Source organism: Hemitrygon akajei, chromosome 1 (genome assembly GCF_048418815.1).
Source record: "Hemitrygon akajei chromosome 1, sHemAka1.3, whole genome shotgun sequence".
NCBI lineage: Eukaryota > Metazoa > Chordata > Chondrichthyes > Myliobatiformes > Dasyatidae > Hemitrygon > Hemitrygon akajei.
This window is the reverse complement of record NC_133124.1, coordinates 81,211,464-81,238,757: the sequence shown is the minus strand read 5'-3', so window position 1 is coordinate 81,238,757 and position 27,294 is coordinate 81,211,464. Positions and strand designations below refer to the sequence as shown.

The 27,294-nt window shown below is 40.3% G+C and overlaps 1 protein-coding gene across 2 annotated transcripts in view; it reads left to right on the top strand.

Moving 5' to 3' along the window:
* cdh7a (cadherin 7a) overlaps positions 1-27,294 on the top strand; it is a 220,183-nt gene that overhangs the window by 46,844 nt on the left and 146,045 nt on the right. Inside the window, exons 3-4 of one of the 2 annotated variants that reach the window (XM_073046464.1) lie at positions 852-957; positions 1,977-2,391. In XM_073046464.1, coding sequence (XP_072902565.1) covers positions 2,173-2,391 — 219 coding nt within the window. In that variant the 5' untranslated portion in view covers positions 852-957; positions 1,977-2,172. The remainder of the gene's footprint in view (positions 1-851; positions 958-1,976; positions 2,392-27,294) is intronic. The other variant, XM_073046472.1, reaches the window with a different exon arrangement.

The following is a 27,294-nucleotide window of genomic DNA, read 5'->3' as shown; positions in this document are numbered from 1 at the left end:
ACTAATGGAAACATCCTCTGCATGTCCACTTGATTCAAGCTATTTAGTGTCCGGTAGGTTTCAATGAGATTCCCTCTTCATCCTTCTGAACTCCATTGATTTTCCTTCCTCGATCAGTATTTCCAATCTAATTAATCAACTGATTGACATTGTGAGCCAAACTGCATCACTGAAATCTAAACCAATCACATCATACTAATGCAGTGCACAGAGCTGACTTCCCAGGGATTGGTGTAATTTTTTTTTAGCTTGAGTGAAAGTGCAGTTAGGAGAATTCTTTCTGAAGATGATAAAGACTTAACTCATTATTAAGATACTGTGGTTTCTGTCACTTCCTTGGCAATCGTGTTTTATCTTTTAATGATACACCCATAGCTTGGTTCCCCCTCTGGTATGTTACAACTTGTAGGATTTTAAGGATATATCTTAATTGCCATGAATGTCCACATCCCACCAGCGATATGATAAGTATAACCCAGACACACGAATGTTCAGAATACCAGTCGATGCAGATCCGTATGAAGAAGAGAATCCAAAAATAGTAGAATGGTTCCTCTAGTCAGACAACAGCAATGAAAAGAGAAATGGAGTTAATGCACACAAAATGCTAAAGAAACTCAGCAGGTCAGGCAGCATCTATGGAGAGGAATAAAGATCGATGCTTTGGGCTGAGACCCTTCATCAGGTCTTTATTCCCCTCCATAGATGCTGCCTAACCTGCTGAATTCCTCCTGCATTTTATGTGTGCTACTCTGGATTTCCATCAACTGCAGAATCTCTTGTGTTTATGAAATTGAGTTAATGTCTGGTGAAGAACTCCAACCTGAATTGTTAATCTGTTTCTCTTTCAGCAGATGCTGTCTGACCTGGTGTGTGTTTCCAGCATTTTCTGATTTTATTTCAAGAAAGGATTTTTTCCATTTTGCCTTAAATGCTGGCAAGAAAATGAATTTCAAGGTAGTATATGGTAAAATATACGTATTTTGATAATAAATTTAGTTTCAACTTTAAACTTAGATCTCTAGTAACTGTGGTTCATTTTTCAGTTTTATTATCACTGACATACATTGTGAAATTTGTTGTTTAGTGGCAGCAGTGCGAGCATTAAAAAAAATCATTATGTTACAATGAAAAATAAAGAGTGCAAAAGAGAAGCAGTGAGGTAGTGTTCATGGGGTAACAGACTATTCAGAAAGCTGATGGCAGAGGTTATTAAGCTGTTCCTAGAATGTTGAGTGTGGGTCTTTAGGTTCTGGTATCTCCTCCTTGATCATAATAATGAGGGCATAAGCAAAGTCGTGAAGATCCCTAATGACTGATACTGCTGTTCAGAAGGTGTACTCGATGGTGGCATATCTTCTGATTTTCATAAGAAGAATGTTTCTCTGTCCCAAAAATCCAAGGTTCTGATTCTTTATACTAACTCAATCTCAGATGTAAAGAAAAAGTTACAATTCTGTAGTGCACTGGGCCAACATTTGGGTAAATATGGACATAAAAATGTATAGAGTAAATAATAATAAGGAAGAAGATATGTAAAACTCTAAAAGGTTGGAGCCAACTAAAAATGATCTAAACCTGAAAACATTGATCTAATTCAAGCAAATCCCATTTGTAATTGGACTTAATTTATTTGAAAGCAAAGCATAAATAGATCAGAATTGGTCTAATTTGCTATTGAAAATGATTTTGAAACAATCTATGATTTAATAGAGATCAGAGATAAACTTGGTATCCAGCAGGGCAAAGCCAATTGTTTTTTTATTCAGCCTAGCAACCTCACTATATAATGTGTGTCTATTTCAGTGTCTCTAAGGCAATATTGTTGTATCTTGAGTCTTGGCTTTGACTGAAATGTTATTCTTATTGTTTTGTCTTTCTTATTTGGATCTTGCCTCTCAAGATGTTGCACAAAAAGTGACACTGGATGGTAAAGTAAGTTAACTGACAGGTGCTCTTGTCTTTATCTGTACCAGGTGTCCATTACACTACTTCTTCAGTGAAGTTTATTCTGCAAGAACAAGCTTCCCTGCAGCAGCCAGCAATATATTTATTATCTCTGGACTGCAGACTGACAACACTGCCCGAGGCTATTACTACCGAAACAATTGGAACTGTGGCTTGTGCTCCCAACGAAGCAACCCCCCCCCAACTCCCGACTGAAGTGAAAGAATGAAGCTAAGAGACAGACGGTTCTGCCATGCCCTCGCGATTGTGTCACTCTTCCTGGGACTTGGTATGACAAGTCAATCAGATCCTTCGCCTTCGTTGCCCAGACCCCACCTAACAAAGGTGCAGGAGGCTCACAGGCGGGTGAAGAGGGGCTGGGTGTGGAATCAGTTCTTTGTGCTGGAGGAGTACACAGGCACAGACCCATTATATGTGGGGAAGGTAAACAACCTCAACTGCTCTTCACCTTCTAAATGTGTTCTCAATCGATCTCCTAATTGGAACATTTGGCTTTGAATGGATGCTTGGGGGATATGGGTCTAAAAATCACTCATGTACTTGTCTAAGATTTCAGTTACCATTTCCCAAAAGAATTATCTCTTCTGAAATAAATGACTTCCTCTAAGCTAATTGGAGAGGAATTTCTGACACAGTGCCCTGAAAGGTGAAACATTTCAGATCCTGTTACCTTCACATTTGATGCAATGTCTTGGTGCAGAGATACATTTTGCTTCAGTTCATTCCAGCACAGAGGGAGGCCAGATCATCTATCATGCTTGTGCTGGCTCTATGTATGATTTGTCCAATTAGCTTCACTCCCCATTTTCCTTCCTCACAGTTGGATCACATTTACCCAATTTCCTTTTGAAAATTGCATTTGAACCTCAGTAGGAATTGTTTCAATTTACGAGTTACCTAGTTGAATTATTTGAGGAATCCTTCCAGTAACACAGCTTGCCCTCGACTCTTACACACCAGAGATTCTGCAGCTGCTGGAAATTTGAGCAACACACACAAAATGCTGGAGAATCACAACATGTCAGGCAACATGTATGGAGAGAATAAACAGACAACATTTTGGGCTGAGGCCCTTCATCAAGGTACATGAATCATCAACTGTTTCCTGACGAAGGGTCTTAGCCTGAAATGTGAACTGCTTATTGCTCTCCGTAGATACTGCTTATCTTGTTGAGTTCTACCAATATTTTGTGTGTGCTGTTTTTGACTCTTCACTGCTGACTTCGCAGGAAAGTGATACAACACACAAAGGGGTGTTTCAGCCCACTGAGTTTCTGCTGCCTCTTCTGAAAGATCCACCCAACTATCATCACTTCCCTGCTTTTTCTCCAAAGTGCTGCAGATACTTCCTTCTGCACGTGTTTAACAGATAGCTTATGAAGCTTATTGTTGAGCTGGGCCCACCACCATTCAGGCAATGAATTCTAGGTTATCACATCTCATTGTTTATGGTGTATCATTATTTCCCCATTGAATACTATGATCTCTGTGGCGATAAGAATTGCAAAGAGCTGTGATTAGAGAGGACAAGTTGATGATTCAGGTACTGACATAAGCAGATATGACATTTTTGAGAATAAATAGAAAGGACCAGTGAGGAAAATCTTTTTTGAGGTTCAGTATGATGTGGAACTCACTGCCCTGCAAGGATGATGGAAATACGTAAATTTGTTTATTACAAGAACTAGGAGCAGAATTGGGCCATTTGGCCCATCGAGCCTGCCCCACCATTCCATCATGGCTGATTTGTTATCCTTCTCAACCCCCTTCTTATGCCTTCTTCCCATAACCTATGATGCCTTGATTAATCAAGAACCTATTAACCTCCTCCTTAAAAATACACAATGACTTGGCCTCCATTACTCATGTTGCAAAGAATTCCATAGATTCACCACCCACTGGCTGAAGAAAGTTTTCCTTATCTCTGTTATAAATTGATGTCCCTCTATCCTGAGGCTGTGCCCTTATGACCTAGACTTCCCTACTACAGGAAACAACCTCTCTACATCCACTCCATTCAGATCTTTCAACGTTTGATAGGTTTCAATGAAATCCAGCCCACATATTTCTAAACTACAATGGGTACAGGCCCAAAGCCATCAAATCTCCTCACATGTTAACCCTATCATTCCTGAGATCATTCTTATAAACCTCCACTGAACTCAATGCCAGCACATCCTTTCATAGATAAGGGGCCCAAAACTGCTCACAATACTCAACTGCTCAAAGTACGGTCTGACCAATGCCATATAAAACCTCAGCATTACATCCTTGTTTTTGTATTCTAGCTCTCTCAAAATGAATGCTTTCATTGCATTTGCCTTCCTTACCAACAACTCAACCTGCAAGCTAACAGTCATGAGATCCTGCATGAGAACTCCCAAGTCACTCTGCACCTCTGATTATTAAACTTTCTCCCCATTTACAAAATAGTCCACACCTTGATCCCTTTTGCCAATGTACATGACCACACACTTCCTGATATTATATTCCATCTGCCACTTCCTTTCTCATTCACCCAATCTGTCTAAGTACTTTTGCTGACACCCTGCTTCCTCAACACTCTGCCCTTCCACCTATCATCGTATTGTCCTTAAACTTGGCCTCAAAGTCATTGATTCCTTCATCCAAATCATTGATATAAAAGGTGAAAAGAAGCAGTCTCAACAGCAACCCCTGCAACACAACACTAGTCACCCACACCTAACCAGAAAAGGCCCCCTTTATTACTGGTGTTTGCCTCCTGCCAGTCAGCCAATCTTCTACCCATTCTAGTAATACCATGGGCTTTTATTTAGTTAAGCAGCCTCGTGCAGCACCTTGTCAAAGACCCTCTGAAAATCCAAATAAACATCATGCACTGTCTCTCTTTTGTCTATTCTGCTTGTTAATTACTCAATGAATTCCAACAGATTAGTAAAGCCAGATTTCCTGTTTGGAAAACTGTGCTGACTTTGGACAATTTTATCGTGTGCCTCCAAGTACCCCAACACCTTATCCTTAATAATAGACTTCAACAATTTTCAAACCACTGAAGTCAGGCTAACTGGCCATATTTCATTTTCTCTGCCCCCCTCCCTCTTAAAGAGTGTAGAGACATTTGCAATTTTCCAGTCCTCAGGAATCTTGGAATGGCCTAATTTTGCTCCTATATCTTATGCTCTTATGGAACTATTCCAGAATCTAGTGATTCTTGAAAGATCTTTACTAATATCTCCACAATTTCTTCAGCTACCTCTTTCATCAGCTCCAGGTGACTTATTTACCTTCAAAACTTTTCAGCTTCCTGAAGCACCTTCTCCTTTGTACGTAATAGCAACGATCTTCACTTCTGCTCCCTGAGACTCTCACATTTCTGGCATTCTGCTAGTGTCTTCCACAGTGTATACTGACACAAAATACTTGTTAAGTTCCTCCACCTTACTTTGTCCACCATTACAACATCTCCAAAGTTTTTTTCCCCAGTGGTTCGAAATCCACTCACATCACTTTTACTCCTATATATCAGAAAAATCTTTTTGCATTCTCTTTTATATTATTGGCTAGCTTACCTTCAAATTTCATCTTTTCTCTCTCAATGGCTTTTAAGTTGACTTCTGTTTGGTTTTTAAAAGCTTTCCCATTTTCTACATTCTCACAAATTTTTGCTATATTATATGCCCTCTCTTTTGCTTTGATGCTGTCCTTGACTTCTCTTGTCAGCACAGTTGTCTCATTCTCCCTTTTGAATACCTCTTCATCTTTGGAATGTATCTTTCCTGCACCTTTTGAATTTCCCCTAGAAACACCAGCCATTGCTGTACTGCAATCATCCCTGCTGGTGTCCCCTTCCAATCAACTTTGATCAGCTCCTCTCTCATCTCTAATTCCTTTTACTTTGCTGTAATACTGATACGTCTGATTTTAGCTTCTTCCCCTCAAACTGTAGGGTGAATTCTATCATATTCTGATCACTGGCTCCAAAAGGTTCCTTTACCTTAAGCTTTCTAATCATATCTTTGTCATACATAACATCCAGTCCAGATTTGCCTATCCCTTCATAGGCTCAACAACAAGCTGTTCCAAAAAAAATCTCGTCAGTAATCTACAAAGTTCCTCTTGGGATCCAGCACCAATCTACCTGCATATTGAAATCTCCCATGATTATCACATTGCCCTTTTTACATGTCCAATTGTAATTTGTTGTCCAAATCGTGGCTACTGTTCAGAAGCCTCTATATCATTCTCATCAGAGATTTTTTTTTAATCAACAGAGCCACTCCACCCCCTCTGCCTAACATCCTGTCCTTTCAATACAATGTGTATCCTAGGATGTTAATCTCACAACTATGGTCTTCTTTCAGCTACAGCTCACTGACTTCCAGATCATCATACCTATTAATCTCTACCTGTGCTGCAAGATCATCTACCTTATTCCATTTACTGTGCAGCTTCGCATATAATACCCTCAGTTCTGTATTCACCAACCTCTTTTGCTTCTGGCCCCCTGTTGCACTTTTTCAACCCCCTGACTGCAATTTTGCCTTTCTTTCTTTCCATCTGCCTGACCCTCCTCATAGTCTCAGTAAACACTGCATCTATAGAACCATAGAACACTACAGCACAGTACAGGCCCTTTAGCCCTCTATGTTGTGCCGACCCATATAATCTACTTGTATATCAACTGCCCCATCTATGGCCCTATCACTCCCCTATCTATCCTCCAGCTAAGTTAGTTTAACCCTCCCCAACAGCTCTAGCAAACTTGCCTGCAAGGATATTGGTCCCTTTCAGGTTCAGGTATAACCCATACTTTTCTCTCAGAAGAGATCGAAATGATCCAGAAATCTGAAACCCTTCCCCCTGCATTCATTCTTCAGCCACACATTCATCTGCCAAATCATCCTAATCTTACCCTCACTGGCACGTAGCATGAACAGCAATGTAGAAATTACTACCTCCGAGGTCTTGCTTTTCGGCTTTCTGCCTAACTCCCTATATTCCCTCTTCAGGACCTCCTGCCTTTTTCTACCTATGCCACGTGAACAGAAATTAATGTTGTTTTGTATGCCATCCATACAGATCATTTCATCACATCTGTGCGTCTGGAAAACAATAACAGAATGCAGAATGAAGTGTAACAGTTCAGAGAAAGTGCAGTGCAGGCAGATAAAAAGGTACAACGCCATGATGAGGTAGATTGTGAGATCAAAAGCCCATCTTATCATACAAGTGCACCGTTCAATAGTGTTATAATAAAGGACAGAAGCTGGCCTTGAGCCTGGTGGTATGTGCTTTCAGGTTTTTGTATTTTCTGCTTGATATAAGTGTGAAGAGGAGAGAATCTCCAAGGTGGATGGAGTCTTTGATTATGCTGGCCTTTTACTGAGGCATGAAGAAGTGTAGACAGAATCAATGGAGGGAAGGCTGCTTTTTGTGATTTGCTTTGCTGTAGTTTCTTGTGGTCTCAGGCAGAGCAGTTGCCAGACCAAGACCGATGTGTCTTGATAGGATGCTTTCTATGGTACATCTGTTAAAAACCTGTGAGAGCCAATGAAGAACATGCTGAATTTCTGTCAATCAGTGTCTTCCAAAGATAATTGAACAGGCTGGGTCTTCTGTATGAAAAAAAGCACGGATCTGATAGGTCAAAGGGTCTCCTCTGTGCTGTAAGAATTTCAGTGTTCTATGATCCTTTAACCAATCACCTTAACTCCCTGTCTTACATAGAACATTGTACTGGAACAGCTCCTTTGGCCCACTTTGTCTGCGCTAACCATTGCCAAGTTCAACTAATCCACTCTGCCTCTGCAATGTCTGTATCTCTCCATTTTCTCTAAAATATTGCTGTTCTATCTACTCTACCACTTACCCTGGAAATATGTTCCACTCTCTGTGTAAAAACTTGCTTTGCAAATCTCCATTAATCCTCCCTCTCACATTAAAGCTCTGCCCTTTAGTCTTTGGCATTTCCACCTAGGGAAAGACACTCTGATTATCTATCCTATCTTTGCCTTTTATAGTCTAATACACTTCTGTCAGCCCTCAGCCTCTGATGCTCTGGAGAAACCAATCCAACTTTATTTTAAGCTCTCTTCTGGTTTCCAACCTCCAGCTGTCGCAGTCAGATTCTTCCCATTTTCTCTGCTGACACCCTTGAAGGTTTTGAACTCTTCTTTTGAACTTTTCCTTCAGCTTTCTTTCAATCAGGAGGATAACCCCAGCCTCTGGTCCCCAAGTCCAATCTCATTTCTTTGCAGTTAAGGAGAATGACTGGTGGGTGACTTTATTCAGGTATGTAAGATTGTACAGGGACATTGTGGTAGATTTTGTGATGTTTGTACTGATGAATGACTTTTTTTTTTGTAATTCAAATTTTTATTATTATTTATTCTTATTTTACAAAGCAGCACAGCATATCATAGAGCATATCATAGATACATAGAACAGTACAGCGTATTTACACAGCCATCCCATGACAGGAAAACATATAAAACTTAGAAACAGAAAGACCTCTGACTGAGCAGTCATATTAACAAGATGAAAGAGGTGGTCACAGAGTCATGGGGTAAAACAGCAAGGAAACAGGCTGTTCGGCCCATTCATTCATGCCGACCAAGACGCCCATTTGAATTAGTCTCATTTACCTATGTTTTGTCTGTGTCCCTCTAAACCTTTCCTATTCGTGCCATTTAAAATAAAGGTGTGCAGGAACTCCTTCTGGCAGTGGATAGTGAATCTCTGACAGAGGAGGAACTGAGGCCTGGGGCAGTTCAGCCATGAATGGTAGGGCAGGATTGAGGGGCTGAATTTGCCTACTGCTCATGTACTTCCTGTTAACCACAAGAGATTGTGCAGATGCTGGAAATGAAGAGCAATACACACAAAATGCTGGGAGGAGCTTAGCAGTTAAGGCAGCACCTATGGAGGGAAATAAGACAGTTGACTTTTTGGGATAAGATCCTTCTTCAGGACTGGAAAGGAAGGGGGGAGATGCCAGAGTAAAAAGGTGGGGGGAGGGGAAAGAGGACTAGCTAGAAGACGATAGGTAATGCCAGGTGAGTGAAGTCCTTTTTACTAACGTTACAGTAAAACAAAATTACAGGTAGTTGAAGAAATCAATGTTCATGTAATAATAGTATCCACAATCAAACTAATTGTGCAGATGCAGGAAATGAAGAGGAATATATACTGCATTCAGTCATTAATTAGGACAGTGAAACATGACAAACTTCTATGAATGTGTGCTAGAGAGTATATTGACTGGTTGCATCACCACCTGGTATGGAACTATTTTCTAAAACTTCGGACTGGGTAAGTGCAGAACATTAAACGTAAACCAAGGTGCAACAGAGCTGGTAGAATATAAACCAGTACAGCAGGATACAATACAATTGAAGGTTGAATAAGAAACATGTAAGTATCTGGGAAATTAACAAGCAAAGAAAATAGATCATAGTGCCATAAAGGAAAAAACTTATGACAGAATTTACTTGAAGGTTTAAGGAAATCTGCCGAACAGACCTCAATAGTAAAAATATACCAAAGACAATAAACCCTCTCGCTATACCAATATTAATATATTCTTTTGGCATAATATCTTGTCCAAAACAGATCTGGAAAATTTATACAACAATAAGAACTGAAATGTCAAATTTTAGAGAACACTATGCACACTTGAACACACTTAGATTAACACTACCTAGGACAGAAGGATGAAGAGAAATAACAGACATTAAAAATTTACACCACAGTCAGAGAAAACTTCTGAGGTTATACTTCCATCAATGAAAACAGGATTCAGCACTCCATGCCAGCATATGCAATTCTGATAAGAAGAGCACACCACAAAACTTAAATGAAAGCACAACACAGAAAAATGAAGAGATTATCACTACAGAAGAAAAAGTTAACCAATGGAAGAGCATGAGCCTCCATGGAAGAAATCCCCATGATCTGAGCAGACCAGATATGAACAAGGAAACATCAAACTACCTGGCTCAGAGTTGGAGACCTCTTCAAAGAAATTGAAAGGTTCCTGTAGCAATGCAGGACCATGTGGTTAACACAAAAAAATTATGGAAAATACACAACAAAAGATCAACAAATTTAAGATGATAAATGCAGAAATGTCATGAGAAACAAGAAACAATCCAACACATTACAGGATCCTGTAGCAGTTTAACTCAATCTGATTACTTACACAGGCACAATCAAGTGGCAAACATCATTCACCAAAACCCTGCTTTAAAATACAAACTCATAAAAGACACCATTCCTTACTATAAATACAAGCCTGATCCAGTTTTAGAGTCTGTGTCCTACAAATTATACAATACAGTATTACAACTGATCCATTATTACAAATTGGACAATCCATAATAATCATCCAGATAGAATATTGCAGGATAAACAAGCAATAACAACTTACTTAATAGATAAAACCATTGTAAGCACACATAACACACAGAAATCAATAAGTGAAAAACACGAGAAATGTGCTGAATTAAAAGAAGAAATTGAAAGACTATGGAAGAGGAACAGATGGATGTTCCAATATATATATATCTATAACTCATATTATCCTAAAGTCACTACACATGAGCATTATTGATGTAATATTCATGTAAATCTTCAGAAAGCCACAAAACCCAACTAAACACCACTAATATAGTCTGAAAGTTCCTAGCAATTGAGAAATGAGTGTGCTTGGCTCTGACCGTGCTTCAGGTTCTACCAGCTTAATCTGAGAAAAGATAAAATTAATTATAATAGTACAAAGTGCAAAGTAAATATATTATCGAAGTACATACATGTCACCATATGCAACCCTGAGATTTGTTTTCTTGCTCAGTAAATCCTAGAAACATAATAGAAGCAATGAAAGACTTCACCCCACAGGATGGACAAACAACCAATGTGCAAAAGACAACAAACTCTGTAAATACAAAAATAAAACACACAAATTATAGTACTAATACTAATAGATAAATAAGCAATAAATATCAAAAACATGAGATGACGAGTCCTTGAAAGTGAGTCCATAGGTTGTTGGAACAGTTTAGTGATGGGGTGAGTGAAGTTGAGTCAAGTTATCCCTAATGGTTCAAGAGCATGCCGGTTGAGGAGTAATAAATGTTCCTGAACCTGGTGATGTGGGGGCTGAGACTCCTGTACCTTCTTTCTGATGGCAGCAGTGAGAAGAGAGCATGACCTAGGTGGCAGGTGTCGTTGATGATGGATGATGCTTTCCTGTGACAGCGCTCCATGTAAATCTGCTCAATGGTGGGGAGGGCTTTACCTGTGATGAATTGGACTGTATGCACTTTTTGTAGGATTTTCCATTCAAGGCCTTTGTTGTTTCCATACCAGGCTGAGGTGCAGCCAGTCAATATACTCTCCACTCCACATCTATAGACGTTTGCCATGTTTCACTGTACTGATTAATATCTGGATGCAGTATATATTCTACTAGCTTAATTATGGGTACTATTAGGTAAATATTCAATGAGCAAGAGTATGCCAAGTGATGTGATATGGATAGCTGCAGACAATCAATGCTTCTGACTTAGACTGAAATCAGCTATGGAGAATTTTTAAGAATTGAAACCTTACATAATTTAGGGGTTGCCTGTATATTCTGTTCAACCTGCAGAAGTGTCAAACTTGTTTAATTTGAAAATATGTACGGTTTATAAAAATACACTTCTTTATTGGAATCACAATTGTTTTATTTTTGTTAAATGTACTAAGGTACAGTGAAAAACTTTGTTTTGCATGCCATCTTTTCGAAATAGAGAGTGGCTAAATGCTTGGAGTGCACTGCTGGGTGTGGTGGGAGAGGCTGATACATTAGGGACATGTAAGAGCTCTTGGATAGACACGTGAATGAACGATAAACAGAGGATAATAGCTGTGTTGGAGGGAAAGGTTAGACTGATCGAGACTAGGTTAAAATGCTGGCACAGCATTGTGGCCAAATGGCCTATTTGGTGTTGTACTGTTCCATATTCTATGTTCTAAACCTCAAGTCCATTGAGTATATTAAATATAGCTGCTCTGATTCTGATCAAGTGCAGGTAATGGCTGATGTAAAGGGTAGATATTCAGTTACATGGATTATTATCCTCTCTCCCAGGGCACTTGGGATCTGTACGAGAGGGATGGTTAGTGCCTAATTTGGAGGGAACCAATATCCTTACAGGAAATCTGCTAGTGCCATTTGGGAGGATTTAAACTAGTGAGGCAAGGGAGTGGGAACCAGAGAAACAGGCCAGCAAGTGAAAGTGTTGATGGAACGATGTGGGACAGGAGATGTGGGTCTAATAGGAAGGGCCGACAGCAGTAAGTAAGTGAACATGGTGAGACTGATGGTCTGAAATGTATTTATCAGAATCAGGTATAATATCTCCGGCATATGTCGTGACATTTGTTTTGCAGCAGCAGTACATTGCAATACATAATAATGAAAAAATTATAAATGGCAGTAAGAAATATGTACAGTGGATTCAGGTTAATTGGGATACATCAGGACCAGTATATTTTGGCTCAATTCAGAGGCTGCCTCAATTAGCTGATTTCATGGAAATAGTTAAAAAGATATAAAAAGACAAACTACCATTTAATTGAGTAACAAATTATGTATTTAAATGAAATACAGAACAAATTAGAACACTGACAAAACTACTATGGTACTGTAAAGCTGTGTATTAGTTCCAACAGTTATCGACAAAAGAATTGATCCAGTGTACGCTGCTGTGTTCTTTTGATTGACTGTAAATGAACAAAATCAGTGCAGCCATGTGCCGATAAGTCCATTATCTGCAGCCTAGGGCAGATAATAAACTGCCTTCAAACAATGCTTTTGACGATTGCTTCCTTCAAATCTTCATTTTCATTTTAACATTCAAGATGATTGTCAATACCTTCAAATTTTTCTTCGATTCTAACTTGTTGAAGTAGAGAAATCATTTCATTTTCACTTAAGGCCAATTTTGGCATCTTAAAGACTGAATGCTTGGAAATACAATGAGCTAGATAGTTTTGAATTGTCTTTCCGCTTATAACTCGCCAAATATCATTGACAAAAATCACTGCTTTTTGAACACAAACACATGCAAATGAGGCTATTTAGAAACTGTTCACTTTAAACAAGTTGTACTGTCCAACAGCCATACAACATAGTGCAAAAAAAAGAGAAAATAAAAAGAAAAAAAAATATTGAGGTGGTATACATGGGTTCATTGTCGATTCAGAAATCTGATACTGGAGCAGAAGAAGTCGTTCCTAAAAAGTTGAGAGTGTGTCTTTAGGTTCCTATGCATCCTTCTTGTGGTAACAATGAGAAGAGGGCATGTCCTGGGTGAAGGGGATCCTTAATGATGGATACCACCTTTTTGAGGGCCAAAGGGCCTGTTTCTCTGCTGTTCTGTTCTATGTTCTTATCAGATAAAAAAAGTTGTATCTCTTTCAATGCAAAGCACTTAGAAGGCTAATGGATTGGGATATGTAGAAATGATGTTAGAGGTGGCCATGTTTCACTCTGTTATTCCTGAGCTGGCAATGGAGTTGTTGCCAGCAAGTTGCTGCAGTAAATGACCACTCACCTGAATCAGTTGCCTGTTGAATGTAATATTTGATTTAATGAAATGGGATGTCAGAGGTGAGAGTGAGGGTGGAGAGTGATACCAAACTGGGAGTGACCAAAGATGAATTTTGACACAGACACTTTTCTTTCAACTGTGGACTGGGGTCTGGTAGACAGACTAGTGAAGAAGCTTCTTGGCATGCTGTCAGTCAACGCACTGAGTATAGAAGTTAGGATGTTATGTTGCATTTGTACAATACATTGATGAGGGTGCATTTGGAACACTCTGTTTAGTTTTGGTCAACCTGCTAGAGGTGAGATGCCATTAAGCTGGAAAGAGTGCAGAGGGGACTTACAAGGATATTGCTGGGACATGAGGGACTGAGTTATGGAAAGCAGGTTGGGACTTACTTGTTGGAGCATAGGAGAATAAGGGGCGGTTTTATAGAGGTGTATTAAGTCATGCGGGGCATAGATAAGGATGAATGCACACAGTCTTTTTTTTCCAGATTTCAGAATTAAAAACAAGAGGACACATGTTCAAGGTGAGAGCTGAGAGAATTATTAGAAATCTGAGAGGCAGCTTTTCACCAGACAGTGGTGAGTGTATGGAATGAGCAGTCAGAGGAAGTGGCTGAGGTAGGTTCATTAACAACACAGAACATAGAGCATAGAACAATTAGCACAGAGCAGGCTGTTCAACCCATGTTGTTCTACCAACCCTTTAACTTACTCCAAGATCTATATAACCCTTTGCTCACACATATCCCTCCATTTTTCGTTTAACCATGTGTCTATCTAAGAGTCTCTTAAATATCCCTAATGCATCTGGTACATGGCTAGGATGTTCATCTGGACCAAATACAGCCAAATGGAAGTGCTTTAGATGGGAATCTTTATCAGCGTGGACCAGTTGGGCCAAAGGGCCAGTTTTTGTGCTGCTATGACTCTACAGCAGGCTGGGGAACATCAACAAATGGGTCAACTTTCTGGGAGAAGCTGTAATTAAAAAGGTAGAGGTGCGAAGGAGAGACTGTGAATGGATAGGGTGTCAAGGGAAGGATGTTTGGGGGTTGAAGTTCTGTTAGTTTTTTTGTGTGGGGAGGGGTTGGATTTTAGGGGGTTGGAGGTCCTGTTCCATATTGTGCAGGTGGAGGGAGGTTTTGGGGGATCGGGATGCCGTTCTTTTTTTGTACAGGAATGGGGGTGGGTGTTGATGTTTCTCTCTGAACGACTTTAATGTTCTTTCTTTGTTTCGTGACTATCTGGAGAAATATAAATTCCAGAGTTGTATATGGATACATGCTTTGATCCTTTGAATTCTCTGACATGACTGCCATATGGAGCAGAGAAGACAGAATGGCTAATTATATGCATGCAGGTGAGCAATGAGGCAGGAAGTTTTGGAACTGAACCTACTGGAGTGGGCATCTCTGCATCAGTTGGCTTTTCTAGTGATAGACAGCACTGAGGATGTAGAAAGCTTTGGCAAAAGGTTAGGAATGTCTTTGCTTTTTAAATCATACTAGCATTTAAGTAATGTGCCAACAGTTAATGAAATGGCCTATTTAATGTGAAACTTATTGCCAGAAGAAAATCATCAGAATAAATGGTAGAGGTTCCTTTTTCAATATTTCACAGGAATTGGATGTCACTGTAAGGATATCATTTATTGCCCATTCCTATCCAACCAGCCACTAAACTGTGTGGCATGCTGGACGGTTCAGGGTTGAATTGGTTCTGGAGTCCTGCACTGGCCAGGCTTTGTAAGGAGAGTAGATTTCTCTCCCTGCAGGGCTGTAGTGAAGCTGAACTTAGTCATCATCACTGAAAGCAAACTGTTATTCCAGATTTATTTATTAAATCCTAACCATGGACTTTTTGCTCTCCTCCCATCCGGTAGGCGCGACAGGAGCACCTGCTCCCGCACCAGCAGGCACAGGAAGAGCTTCTTCCCTGAGGCTGTGACCCTGCTGAACCTCACACTACGGCACTAAGCAGTATTGCACCCATATTGTACTGTCTCTGTACTTTTATATTTGTGTGCTGTAGCACTTACTTTTTATTCGCAGTCATTTTGTAAATAGCACTATTCTTTGCATTTCTTGTTAGATCCTAACTGCATTTCATTGGCTTTGTATCTGTACTTGGCACAATGACAATAAAGTTGAATCTAATCTAATCTAAATATCTAGTCAGTGATGGGATTCAAATTATTGCTGTAATTGAAGTGGTAATTGGCAAATTGTTTTACTGTTGTCCCATATACTGAGGTACAGTGAAAAACTTTGTTTTGCATGCCATCCATTTCATCACATCAGTACATTGAAGTAGTAGAAGGGAAAGCAATGACAGAATGCAGAATGCAGTGCTATGGTTGCAGAGAAAGGGCAGTGCAGGCAGACATTCAGGTGCAAAGGCCACAAAGTAGATTATGATGTCAAGAGCCTATTTTGTTGGATTAATCAACTGCCCAGTAGCCTTATAAGAGCAGATATTAAGCTGCCCTTGAGCCTGGTGGTCCGAGCTTTCAGGCTTTTGATCTTCTAGCCGACAGGAGAGGAAGAGAAAAGAGAATGTCTGGGGTGGGTTGGGTCTTTGATTATGCTGTCTACTTTACCAAGGCAGTGAGAAGTATAGGCAGAGTCCATGGAGTAGAATCTAGTTTCCATAATGTGCTGAGCTGTGTCCACAACCCACCGCAGTTCCTCGTAGTCACAGGCAGAGTGGTTGGCGTACCAAGAGCAAGTTGTAAAAGGACATCAAGGAAGACGAGATTAAGAAGACAGACTGTTGAGGTTAAATGAAGATGGTGTGAATTATAAACAATGTCTGGACCTGTTCAACTGAATAGCCTGTTACTGGTCTTATTACATCTTGACACTTCCAGCTAAAAAAATTGGGAAGTGTCATTGGTTCAAATGCTGGTTAAAGTCGACATTCCAATCTTGTGATTGGTCTCCCTTTCAAAAGTAATTCACTAGGTGTTAAACCCTTGGGATGTTGAGGACTGATATAGATGCTGTGCAAGCATCATCTTCTCTTTATTATGGGATTTAAACCGAATGCTGAAGTTAAAAATGGTCACTGATGCCAGTATACATTCTGGAAGTTGTATGATATTCAATACTGATGTGTCAAACATCCTACACTATATCTAACAGAAATGTACTGGAAGAAAAATAATCAAAGTGACCACACGGCATGTGGCACGCTGCCTCACGACACCAGAGACCCATGTTGAATCCTGACCTTAGGTCCTGTCAATGAGGAATTTGTACATTCTTGCTGCATCCATGTGGGTTTCTCTCAGGTGCTCTCGTTTCCTCCCATGTTCCAAAAATGCCTTTAGGTCAATTGGCCGCCATAAATTGACCCTAGTGTGGTAGTGAGAGACAGAATCTGAGTTAATTGGAATATGAGGCACAGCTTCCGAATAAAGGTACTCTCCTTTAAACAGAGGTAAGGGGGAATTTCTTCAGTCAGAGACCGGTGAATCTGTGGGATTTGTTGCCACTGAGAGCTGTAGCATACAAGTCAGTGGGTGTATTTAAGCCACAGACTGATAGATTCATGATTGGTAAGGGATTTAAGGGTTATGGGGATAAGATATGAGGACTGAGTTGAGAAAATAAAATCAAGCATGATTGGTGGAGTAGATTTGAATCGCCTTGTTCTGCTCCTATGTCTAATGGCTTTAAGGAATGTACAGAGAATAAAAGAAAATAGGGATTAAAATAGCATTATTGTAAATGGGCTAATGATGGTCAGTGTAGACTCAGGAGGCTGAATGGCCTGTTTCCTTGCTGTATATCTCACTGACTCTATGCATAAAACAGGCTGTTGTTGTGCCATCATACTTCAATGATCACCAACCTCATGTGAAGATAAAGACAGCAACTCTCACCCGTATTTCCGGATTGATGCACTTTTGATGGGATATATTATTGGTGCTAAAATCATAGCATTAGGAAATTCTAGGCTCTTACTTCTTGGAGGCAATTGGTATCTTAGCACAACTTTCCCTGTCTGTTCCTTGCTGTAGTCCTGTCCTTTACTATTATGTTTTTCCTCCTCCGTCAGGTTCTCTGCATTCAAGTCCTTTATCCCGGATCCTAGTTCTGCCCAGTGTGACCTTCAGAGCAGCTGTTAGCAACATTCAAAGTCCTGCCACTCTTGGGTCAAATGAATATGAGTGCCCCTGGTGTAGAACCTCGCTCAGGAGTTGTACTTTGGCTAAGAATGCACTAAGGTGCCACCTCTGGGGACAATAGTCCTTCTCCAACCTGGCGACACAGGAAACTGCAGATAGTAGGATCTAGAGCAAAGGGCAGGCTGCTGTCAGCAGGTCAGACATCATCTGTGGAGGCAAAGGGAAAATGTCCAGATGCAGAATCCCCACCCAATATGTTTGCCTCCACAGATGCTGCCTGACTTGCTGACTACCTCTGCAGCTTATCTACTTGTCTAAACTGGCTCTGAAAAGACATTGAAGATCATTGCTAAATTTACTTGATAGATGGGGATGGATCGATAGCTAGAGCATATTGCACAGCCACTGATATTGATTCTTAAAAGGTATTCAATGTTGACAAAGGACTGGTAGCTGAAATTTGTAATTCAGAGTCAATTATTGATCTGTTTAGGAAATAGTTTGATCAGCAGGAGGCAGGGAATAGGGATAAAAGGAGGTAGTTATCCTTATCAATCAATCAATCCTTCAAGACTTGGCTAAGGTGGAGGGGACAGACTTAAAGAGTTGGACGACAGGTTCGGGAGAGATGAGAAGAAATATTATTTTACTGAGAGAGTAGTCTTGATGAAGAACTTGCTCCCTTTGAGTTTCAGGTAACGGAAGTAGATCAGGGCTTTTCAAGTGTGATTAGATGGGCACAAGGGAAAGTAACATGTAGGCACTGTCTCAAAGTTGTGTGGGTGCATCACTATGAAGTAACTGAAATGCTCCTGCACATGTAGCCTTTGTTTCTGTGCAGTTCGCATTTTCTTTTATATAACGTTAATATAATTTTAAAATCTGTGTTAATACAATTTTGAAATACCCTTTAATTAATCATGTTAATGAATATAATCCATATTCTAAATAATAAACATACCACAACTTTCACTTGAAACATTTCAGGACAGGGGTTCCCAACCTGGGGTCCACGGACCCCTCGGTTTAATGGTAAGGCTCCATGACAAAAATGGTTGGGAGCACTGATTTAGAGCTTCAACATATTTGCATTGTCAATGTTTCAAGTTACAGTACTGTTACAAGTTGTAAGAGCAAACACAGTATGGAAGCCGACAACTAATAGACCACCTGATGTTGCAAAATACATATAACAAAAAACATATTTAAAGTGCCATGGAGTTTTCAGGCTATGTTAGAATTTCCAGCTCAGAGCAACGGTTGGTCTGCACAGCTGGAAAAAGAATTTGGAAGGAATGTTGCATGCAGGGTTATTGGAAAATGGCATGTGAATGCGACTGCTGGGATTACTCAACATGGAAACACCACAGTCTCAATGGGACAAATGGCCCCTTTGCCACAATACTTGTGTAATTCTGAGTTGGAACAGGTTGCTTACAAGTGATGAAAATGTAGAAGTCCAAGGAAACAAATTGAAGTACATAAATTATTGAAGTGTCATGGACAGGTGCAGGAAATAATCAAAAGGCTAATAGAAAGTGGGCCTTTGTATCTGGAGGATTGGTGAACAAGAATAAATAAAGGACAAAAGCAGTAACAAATACCAGGAAATTACACCTGGCAGTGTCATTGTATGAATCTTATCACATTGGCTCAACTCATTATGTTAATGTCGAAGTTAACCAGCATATTTCAAATGGATTATGGCATCCAGGAAACCAGAAGAGAGAGAAATTTCAGGTGGGCATGTTAATCATTTGTACAATAACAATGGCTGACAATCACGTCTAGCCTTACCAGTGTTGATATCTTGACTAAATTCGATAGACAACTCAAAATGAACTTTAATTAAAGGGAACTTCTGTGATTAAATCTAATCTATGTTGGCTTTGTTCCCTGTGAGTTGATATTTCTAACTAACAATTGGTTTGTAATTAAGCCTATCGACTTTACAGAACATATGCATTCCAGCTGAGTCCTTTTTGCCCTCCTTCATTAGACATAAGTGAGGTACCACAAGACTGAAAGTTAGCTAATGTTGTTCACTTGTTTAAATAGAGCAGCAGGGATAAGCTAGGCAAGATTGACTGGTGAGCCATAAGAGAGGACGCTTCCCATGGTAGGAACAGAGGGGACAGCCTCAGAACAGAGGGTCATCCATTTAGAACAGAGATGAGAAGGAATTTCTTCAGCCACAGGGTAGTGAGTCTGTAGAATCTCTTGCCACAGGTGGCTGTGGAGGCCGGGTCATTGGGTGTATTTAAAGCGCAGGTGGATAGGTTGTTGATTAGTCAGGATGTGAAACACTATGGGGGCAAAAGCGGGAGAATGGGGTTGAGAAAGAAATAGATCAACCATGTTGAAATGGCAGAGCAGACTTGATGGGCTGAATGGCCCAATTCTGCTCCGTTGGCTTATGGTCTTATGATCAGTGGTAGGGAAATTATTGGAGAAAATATAAAGAAAATTTTTAAAAAATTTTATTTTGAGGTACAGCATGGAATTGGCCCTTTGAGCCGTGCTGTCCAGCAACCCCATTGTAATCCTAGCCTAATTACGGGACAATTTATTATAACTAATTAACCTACCAACCAGTATGTCTTAGGAATGTGGGAGGAAACCGGATCACTTGGAGGAAACCCACGCGATCACAGAAGAATTTACAAATTCCTTACAGGCAACAGTGAGAATTTAACCTAGGTTGCTAGTACCGTAAAGCATTGTGTGAACCACAACACTACCATGCCTCACCCAGTACGTTCCTAAAGGCAGAAGCCAATCAGAGATAGTTGGCATGGTTTTGCGAGGGAGATCCTGTCTTCCATGGAGGTAACTAAGATGCTGGGTAAAGGTAGAAGAATAGACGTTGTCTAAGTGGATTATTGTATGACTTATGCCGAAGTCCCAGAAGGTTAAGGTACATAGGTTTCAAGGTAAGCTGACTTATTGGATCTAAAGCTGACTTGGTAATAAGTGGCAGAGGGTGGTGGTGAAAAATTACTTTTCTGACTGGAAGTCTGTGATCAATGGAATCAGTATTGAGACTCCAGTTATTTACTATGTAAATTCTCAACCTAGATGTGAATGCAGGAGGGATGATTGGCAAGTTTGTAGATAACATGTAAGTTGGTGATTTTGTGCATAGTGAGGTAGCTTGGCTATGACTACAGCTGGATATGCTCAGGTGTAAAATTGGGTGGATGTTGTCGATAGAACTTAACTTTCACAAGTCCAGTACACTTTCCAAAGTCAAATAAGATCAAGACATTCGGTACATAGTAAATGATAAGGCACTAAGGAATATCACTAAACAGAGGGTCATTAGGATTCCCTGGAAGTGGCAACAGATCAGTGCTTAAGGTAAATGACATGCTTGCCTTCATAGTTTGGGAACAGAATATTTAAAAAATGGGATGTTATGTTGCAATTTTACAAAATGTTGGTCAGACTCTACCTGGAATATGTGCTGTGAAACTCCATAATTTATGATTTCCCCAGTACCCTGCTGTGCCTGCAACAGTTGTTCAGAATTCAGAATGTTTGTCCAACAACCTAACCATTGTGCTACCTCTCCTTAATAATTCAGGCAGCATGTTGTGTAGGTACAAGGGACCCCAGGTGCTGGAATATGTAGAACTCAGCAGATCAGGCAGCAGCTGTGGAGGGAAACAGATGACAGACGTTTCAGGTTGAGAATCTTCGTTTAGAGAGGGTGCTCGCTCAGTGTCCCCACCAGTTGTCTGCGCTGTGAATGGGTTTGGATGCTGGTCTGGAGTGAAGTCACTGCCTATGGGTTCCAGCATTCCTTTCCCATCAGGCTTAATCAACTCCATTTTGAAATCACTGCACTCTGAAATTCAATGTGGATTCACATTCGAAAGTGGGGCCTCGGCCAGAGCCATGAGTCAGCCGGCAGTCTTGTCAGTACATAACGTCTCATGGTTGGTGCTGGGTTAAAAAAAAATTGAGTAGAAGTGTTGCTGTGCAGATGGAACGCTTAGAACCCAGCCCTCCACTCATTTAAAGCCTTGCATTCTTTTCTTTTCTGAGGTTTGCGAACTATTAGAACACAACAACTATTCTTCAACTTGTTAAAATGCCTGATCTGTGTGAATTTTCCTTTATTGTGGCTGTCAGACTCTTCAACTCATTGCAATTATTTTGTGAGATAAAGGGCATTACTCAACATGCTGAACCTGACAATTAAAAGAGAAAATATTCCACCATGTGGAAATTGTAGTGGAACGTTAATGATTATTCAGGAGGATTTTTATAGTGAAATAGACTCTGCCTGGTGATGTGAGACACTGAGAAGCTAAATGGTGACAGCAATAGATGGTGAGCTGCAGGCTTCCTAAGCTCAATATGTGTTGCTGAGGCCACAAGGAGTAGTTACAGCTCAGAAACAGTCGGGAAAGAGAGGAAGCTAATTATTGTCACTCTACAAATATCTTGAGGAACTCTCTAGGAAGGTGCAGGAAGGACTTGCTGGAATGGTTCCAGTGATAGGGAATTGCAGCTGAACGTTGGACTGGAAATGTTGCAGTGGTCCTCCTTAAAGCAAAGAAGGTTGGGAAGAGATTGGAAGGAATTCTAATATGATTAGGGAAAATCTGTTCCTTATAGCAGACAGTTCAAAGACAAAAGGACACAGAAACAAGATCTTGATTAAATGATGAACAGGGATGTATAGAGAAGATTTATTTAGCCAGTCAGTGGATTCATAGGCCAGTATCAAAAGGAATATGTTAAAACACCAAATATAAAGGCATTTATCAAAATATACAATACTTTTGTCATGTCTTGGATGATAGTCATAAATGGATGTGATTATTTTTTACTATATCAATGCAACTGTTGTGAGACCAAAGACAAAGTCAAGTTTATTGTCAGGTGCAATGAAAAACTTACTTGCAGGACCATCCCAGGCACATAGCCACAGATAAGCAGCATTCACACACAAAAAATACAAAATAAACATAAATTCCACATAATTCTTAATGATTTTGTAATGTATGCATTTATTTCTTTTAATGACCCCCCCTTAGCACTATGTGTGATCTGTTGTCTGCAGATGCATGTTGAACTGTTGTCTACGCATTTCTCTCTCTCTCTTGCTGCAATGCGAATACACCAGTTAAAGCCATCTATTGATATGTAGTTGCAAAAACATGACAGATTTTACACAATTGATTAGAATTAAAAATCTGTCAATTTATTGCAAAGTGATTGAATTAACCAGCATAATCTGAATCACTAACTTAGTATAGTGCTAAGAACCAAGTGATTCTATATCCTATTCAATGGTAATTATGAGAAGATGGCAAACCAAGCACGGTGGGGATTTATGATGATCAATCGTGTTTTCTTGAGCTAGTGCTATAGTAGATACTACCAATGCCAGCACATCTGAGTGGGCTGAGAAGTGGCAGATGGAGTTCAACCCGGAGAAGTGTGAGCTGGTACACTTTGGAAGGACAAACTCCAAGGCAGAGTACAAAGTAAATGGCAGGATAATTGGGAGTGTGGAGGAGCAGAGGGATCTGGGGGTACATGTCCACAGATCCCTGAAAGTTGCCTCACAGGTAGATAGGGTAGTTAAGAAAGCTTATGGGGTGTTAGCTTTCATAAGTCGAGGGATAGAGTTTAAGAGACGCGATGTAATGATGTAATGATGCAGCTCTATAAAACTCTAGTTAGGCCACACTTGGAGTACTGTGTCCAGTTCTGGTTGCCTTAATATAGAAAGGATGTGGAAGCATTGGAAAGGGTACAGAGGAGATTTACCATGATGCTGCCTGGTTTAGAGAGTATGGATTATGATCAGAGATTAAGAGAGCTAGGGCTTTACTCTTTGGAGAGGAGGAGGATGAGAGGAGACATGATAGAGGTGTACAAGATATTAAGAGGAATAGACAGAGTGGACAGCCAGCACCTCTTCCCCAGGGCACCACTGTCAAAATGAATCCAAACTCAGGTTGGAGGAACAACACCTTATATACCGGCTGGGTAGCCTCCAACCTGTTGGCATGAACGTTGACTTCTCTAACTTCCGTTAATGCCCCTCCTCCCCTTCTTACCCCATCCCTGACATATTTAGTTGTTTGCCTGTTCTCTATCTCCCTCTGGTGCTTCCCTCCCCCCCCCCCCCCCCAACCTCCTTTCTTTCTCCCGAGGCCTCCCGTCCCATGATCCTTTCCCTTCTCCAGCTCGGTATCACTTTCACCAATCACCTTGCCAGCTCTTAGTCTCATCCCACCCTCTCCGGTCTTCTCCTATCATTTTGCATTTCCCCCTCCCCCCACTACTTTCAAATCTCTTACTATCTTTCCTTTTGGTTAGTCCTCACGAAGGGTCATGGCCCGAAATGTCAACAGTGCTTCTCCTTATAGATGCTGCCTGGCCTGCTGTGTTCCACCAGCATTTTGTGTGTGTTGTTGTTAGCATAACATCCTTGTTTTTATTTTCTAGTCCTCTGAAATGAATGCTCATACTGCATTTGCCTCCTTACTACTGACTCAACCTGAAAGATAATCTTCAGGGAATCTTACAGAAGGACTCCCAAGTCTCTTTGCACCTCTGATTTTTGAATTTTCTCCCCATTTAGAAAATAGTCCCTGCCTTTATTCCTTCTACCAAAGTGCATGAACATAGACTTTCTTATTCTATATTCTGTCTGCCATATGTTTGCCCATTCTCCCAATTTGTCTAAATTCTTCTGCAGATTCCCTGCTTTCTTAGCACTACTTGCATCTCCACCTATCTTTGTATAGTTTGCAAACATGGTGAAAAGCCATCAAATCTTTCATCAAAATTATTGACATTTAACATGAAAAGAAGTAGTCCCAATACCAACCACTAGTCACCAACAAGTAACCAGAATAGGCCCTCTTTATTCCCACTCTTTGCTTCCTGCCAGTCAGCCAATTGTCTGGCCATACTAGTATCTTTCCTATAATACCATGGGCTCTTCTTTTCTGTTAAGCTTCCTCATGTGTAGTACCTTGTCAAGGACCTTCTGAAAATCAATAAACAACGTCCACTGTCTCCCCTATATCTATCCTGCCTGTTATTTCCTCAAAGAGTTCCAAAAGATTTGCTTGGTAAGATTTCCCTTTAAAGAAACCATGCTGAATTCAGCCTACTTTATCATGGGCCTCCAAGTACCCTGAAACCTCATCCTTAACAATTGACTCCATCTTCCCAGCCACTGAAATCATGCTAACTGGCTTATGATTTCCTTTATTTTGCCTCCCTCTCTTTTTGAAGAGTGGAGTGACTTTTGCAATGTTCTAGTCCTCCAGAATCATTCCAGAATCAAGAGATTCATGAAAGATCATTACTAATGCCTCCAGGGCCTCTTCAGCTACCTCTTTCAGAACCCTGGAGTGTAGACTATCTGGGCAAGTGACTTATAGTATCTACCTTCAGACCTTTCAGCTTCCTAAGCACCTTCTCATTAGCAATAGCAGCCAATAAACAACATCCACTGATTCTTCTTTGTCTATCCAGCCTGTTATTTCCTCAAGTAATTCCAATGGATTTGTCTGGCAAAATTTCTCCTTCAGGAAACCAGGCTGTCTTTGGACTAATATATCACGTGCCTCAAGTACCCCGGAACCTCATCCTTAATAATAGACCCCAACATATTTCCCACCACCAAAGTCAGGTTAATGGGTCCATAATTTCATTTTTTCACCCTCCCTCCCTTTTTAAAGAGTGACATTTAGTATTTTTCAGTCTTCCAGGACCATTCCAGAATCGAGTGATTCTTGAAAGATTTTTACTCATGCCTTCAGAATCTCTTTAGGTACCTCTTTCAGAACCCTGGGATGCAGCCCATCAGGTCTCGGTGACTTATTTTCCTTCAGACCTTTCAGTTTCCCAAGCACCTTCTCCTTAGTAATAACAACGACACTCACTTCGGCCCTCTGACGCTCTTGAATTTCTGGCATACTGCTTGTGTCTTCCATAGTGAAGACTGATGCAAAATATTTATTAAGTTTATCTGTCATTTCTTTCAATCCAATTCAAGTTTAATTGTCATTTAACCATACATGAATTTTCATGAATACAGCCAAACGAGCCAGCATTACTCTGGGGCCAAAGTGCAAAAAGGTTTTTGCCACACAAGGAAAGTGACCAAGATGGTCACTCGCTACTGGACTGTAAACCTCCTTCAGCGTAGGCAGCAGTACAATGCGCAGTTCCTTCATTTTTCTGCCAATGAGCAATTTGCTGATGGGGTAGACCTGCAGTACTTTAAGTTCTTTATGTATAGCAAGTTCTTGCAATCATTATAAATACATTTGAACAGGACAGAGTAGCTTTTGTTGATAACCATAGAAGCCACTGTGACTGAACACTGCTATCTTACCAGAAAAGTCCCCCATTATTACCTCTCCAGCCTAATTTTCAAGCAGTGTGATATCAACTGTCACCTCTCTTTTACTCTTTATATTTCTGAAAAATCTTTTGGTATTGTTTTTATATTATTGGCTAGTTTACCTTCATATTTTATCTTTCCTCTCATGATTTTTCATTGCCTTCTGATGGTTTTCAAAAACATCCAAATTCCCTAAGTTCTCACTAATTTTTGCAATATTATATGCCATTTCTTTTGCTTTTATGGTGTCTTTCATTTCTCTTGTGAGCCATGCTTGCCTCTTCCTCCCTTCATCTTTTGGAAGTATCTCTCCTGCATCTTCCAAATAGTCCCCAGAAACTCCAGCCATTGCTGTTCTGCCATCATCCCTGCTAGAGTCCCCTTCCAATCAATTTTGGCCAACTATGTTCTCATGCTTCTGTGATTCCTGTTACTCCACTGTTGCTGTTGCTGATACAACTGAATTTATCTTCTCATTCTCAAACTGCAGCGTGAACTCTATCATATCATTCTATCATCTACCTAGAAGAAACCTTAAGCTCCCTAATCAAATTTGGTTCATTACACAACACCCACTCCAAGTATTGACTTTCCCCTCATGGGCTCAACTGCAAGCTGCTCTAACTTGTAAATGTTCTACAAATTCTCTCAGTTGGGATCCAGTACCAACCTAATCTCTCTAATCAACCTGGTATTGAAATCCCCCTTGACTGTTGTAATATTGCTTTTATTATATGCCTTTTTCCATTGTAATTTATATCCTATATCCTGGATACTATTTGGAGGCCTGTATAAAACTCCCATCAGGGTCTTTTTCTCCTAGCAGTTTCTTAACTCTACTGATAAGGATTCTACGCTTTTGGATACTATGTCTACTCCTTCTAAGGATTTGATTTGATTTTTTACCAACGGAGCCACCCCACCCCCTCTGCTTACCTGCCTATCCTTTCAATGCAATCTATATTCTTGGATGTTAAGCTCCTAACCATGATCTTCTTTTAGCCATAACTCAGTGATGCCCACGACATCATACTTGACAATCTCTAGATGCAGTGTAAGATCACCTACCTTATTCTGCATTCTGTGTGCATTCAAATATAACACCTTCAGTCCTGTATTTATCACCCTTTTCAATTTAGCCAGCATGATACACTTCAAATCATCCCACTGACTGCAATTCTGTCCTTCCTCACAGTCTCACTACACAATGGATCAACTTGT